The 2,500-nt window shown below is 60.6% G+C and overlaps 1 protein-coding gene across 1 annotated transcript in view; it reads right to left on the bottom strand.

Annotated features, from left to right (window-relative positions):
- Positions 1-977: 977 nt before the first annotated feature.
- The window catches only part of LOC121694960 (bone morphogenetic protein receptor type-2-like), an 86,360-nt gene continuing 84,837 nt past the window's right edge, over positions 978-2,500 (bottom strand). The window contains exon 12 of the mRNA XM_042075403.1: positions 978-2,487. Coding sequence (XP_041931337.1) covers positions 1,110-2,487 — 1,378 coding nt within the window. The 3' untranslated portion in view covers positions 978-1,109. The remainder of the gene's footprint in view (positions 2,488-2,500) is intronic.

The raw sequence follows: 2,500 nt of genomic DNA, 5'->3' as shown, positions 1-2,500 counted from the left end.
CCCTCCCTCTCTCTCTCTCTGTCTCTTCTCTCCCTCTCTCTCTCCCTCCCCTCTCTCTCTCTTTCTCTCTTCTCTCCCTATCTATCTCCCCATCGCTGCCCTCGCTCTCTGTCTCTGCTTATGTAAATCCAGTGGCTAGGAGACATAATCGGCTCGGAAGGAAAGTCACAATGCCTCTAGACTGCACACACACACACACACACACACACACACACACACACACACACACACACACATACACACACACACACACAATAATATTCTCCACCCTGCTCCCAGTTGGAGAAAGGCCCCAGTCAGTCTGCCTGCACACACCCACACACACACAAATACACACACACAAACTCACACTACAGACACACACACTCACACTAAATACACACATACACACACACAGACAGCTACACAATCCCACTTCCCCTGTTCCACACAGGAAGCCTTGAAGGAATTTGCTAAACACACACAAAGAATGAGGTGGACACAGATATGCAAAGGCAATATAGGCTAGTGCCTGCTAATGTGTCCTCAGGAGAAGCCAACCACACTGTACTAAAGCAACAGAGGCAGAGATGCACAAGAAAGGTGCACATTTCGACAGACAGAAATATCCAGAAGTGTGTATGTGTATGTATATGTTATGTGCTTATGTGACAGTGTGTGCGTGTGTGTGTCTAAGTGTGCCTGCGTGCGTGAGTGTGCATGCATGTGTGTGTGTCCTAATATGACTATGCCTGTGTGCCTGCGTACATGTGTGTGTGTCTTTATATGACTGTGTGACTGTGTGCCTGTGTGCGTGCGTGCATGTTTGTGTGTCTTAATATGACTGTGTATGTGTGTGTGTGTGTGTCCGTGCATGTGTGTGTGTGTCTTAATATGACTGTGTGTGTGTGTGTGCGTGCATGTATGTGTGTCTGAGTAATGAGTGTGTATGCGTACCGCTGGCAGACGTCTCCTGCTCGCTGGACGAAGTGGTCAGCTCCAGTGAGTTGGGCCTCTCAGGCTGACGGCTCCGGTCCTGCGCCCTCATCTGGACCGAGGCTCCGCCGTCCGTGTGTGTGCTGCCGAACCCGCCCGTGTATGTGAGCGCGCGCGCCAGGGTCCCGGCCATGCTACTGACGTTGCTGTTGTTGTTGTTGCTGTTGTTGTTGTTGTTGTTTGTGCGCAGCAGCGGTTCGTGCTCGTCGGGGCTGGAGGCGATGCAGGCGAGCAGGTGGCCGTCTCCGTCTGCGCTCAGCTGCGTTGGCGTCGTCATTGACGACGACGACGACCCCTGACCCTCGACCTCCTGCTGGGGACCTGCGGGGTTCGTGTTGCCCCCGACGACAGTCGGCACGTTGCCACCGCTGCTTCCTCCTCCTCCTCCGGCGTAACCATTGGCCATGCCACGCCCGCTGTTGCCCGCGGTGACCATCTGGGGCTCGTTGCCCACGGTGACGAGCGGAGCGGTGTTCATCTTGGCCACGCCAGTCTCCACCTGCCGCAGGTTGGACTTGTGCTTGTTGAGCCGAAGGCGCGAGGCGGATGAGGATGAGGACGATGATGAGGACGACGAGGCAGCGGCGATGGCACTGGCTGCGGAGTCGCGGGGGGTGCTTGGACCCCAGCGGGAGGCTGGTGGGCCGCTTGGGCAGGTTCTGCTGCTTTGGGAGCGGGAACATGGCCGCCGCCGGCACCCCCTGGGGAGGGTGCTCGCTCCCGGACGCCCCGAACTCGCCCGCCGACCCCCCAGCGGCCGCGGCGTTGACCCCTGACCCGGCGCTGACCTCGGCGGCTAGCTTGATGAGTGGGTAGAGCAGGTTGCCGGCGGCGCCGGCCGGGCCCAGCGGGTCGGGCGCGCTGAACTGCTTCTGCGAGTGCTCCATCAGGTTCTCGTCCGAGCTCTCTTTCAGGTTCCGGTCCACCTCGCGGGGGTCCAGCTTGGTCGTCTCCAGGTCCTCCTGTGTCAGCTGCAGGCACGCGGGCAGCCCCGTCGGCCCCACGCCCAGCCCCATGCCCATGCCCAGGGCAGCAGCGGCGGTGGTGGTGCCCCCTACCTCCTCGCCCAGCCCAGCCTCCGAGATGGTGGCCATGAGGCTGGATCCGGGCGTAGTGCCCAGCGTGGTGCTGCAGGTGGCGCTAGAGGCCCCACTCAGGCTCAGACTGCCCCCGCTGGTGCTGCCCTCTGGGCTGGGCACTCGCCCTGGCATCTGCCCCTGCCCCTGCCCCTGCCCCGGGCCCTGGAGCTGAAGCTGGGCATTCGCCTGCTGCTGCTGCTGCTGGGCCTGCTGCCGCTCGTAGTTGATGGAGTTCCGGTTCTTCTCTCCGCTGGCTGCGCCAGAGGCGCTGCCAGCCACACCCACGGTCGTGGAGGAGGCGGGGCCGGACGAGGAGGGGGCGTCGGTCTGAAGGTTCTTGAGCACGCCCCCTTCCTGGTCCTCGATGTAGGACGAGGAGGAGTAGTCAGGGAAGTGGCCCAGTTTGGGCACCCGGCGACTGTTTGTCAGGTTTCTACAGGAAAGAG

The sequence above is a fragment of the Alosa sapidissima genome, chromosome 2 (genome assembly GCF_018492685.1).
Source record: "Alosa sapidissima isolate fAloSap1 chromosome 2, fAloSap1.pri, whole genome shotgun sequence".
NCBI lineage: Eukaryota > Metazoa > Chordata > Actinopteri > Clupeiformes > Clupeidae > Alosa > Alosa sapidissima.
Note: the sequence above shows the minus strand (reverse complement) of the source record. Positions and strands in the feature narration are given on the sequence as shown.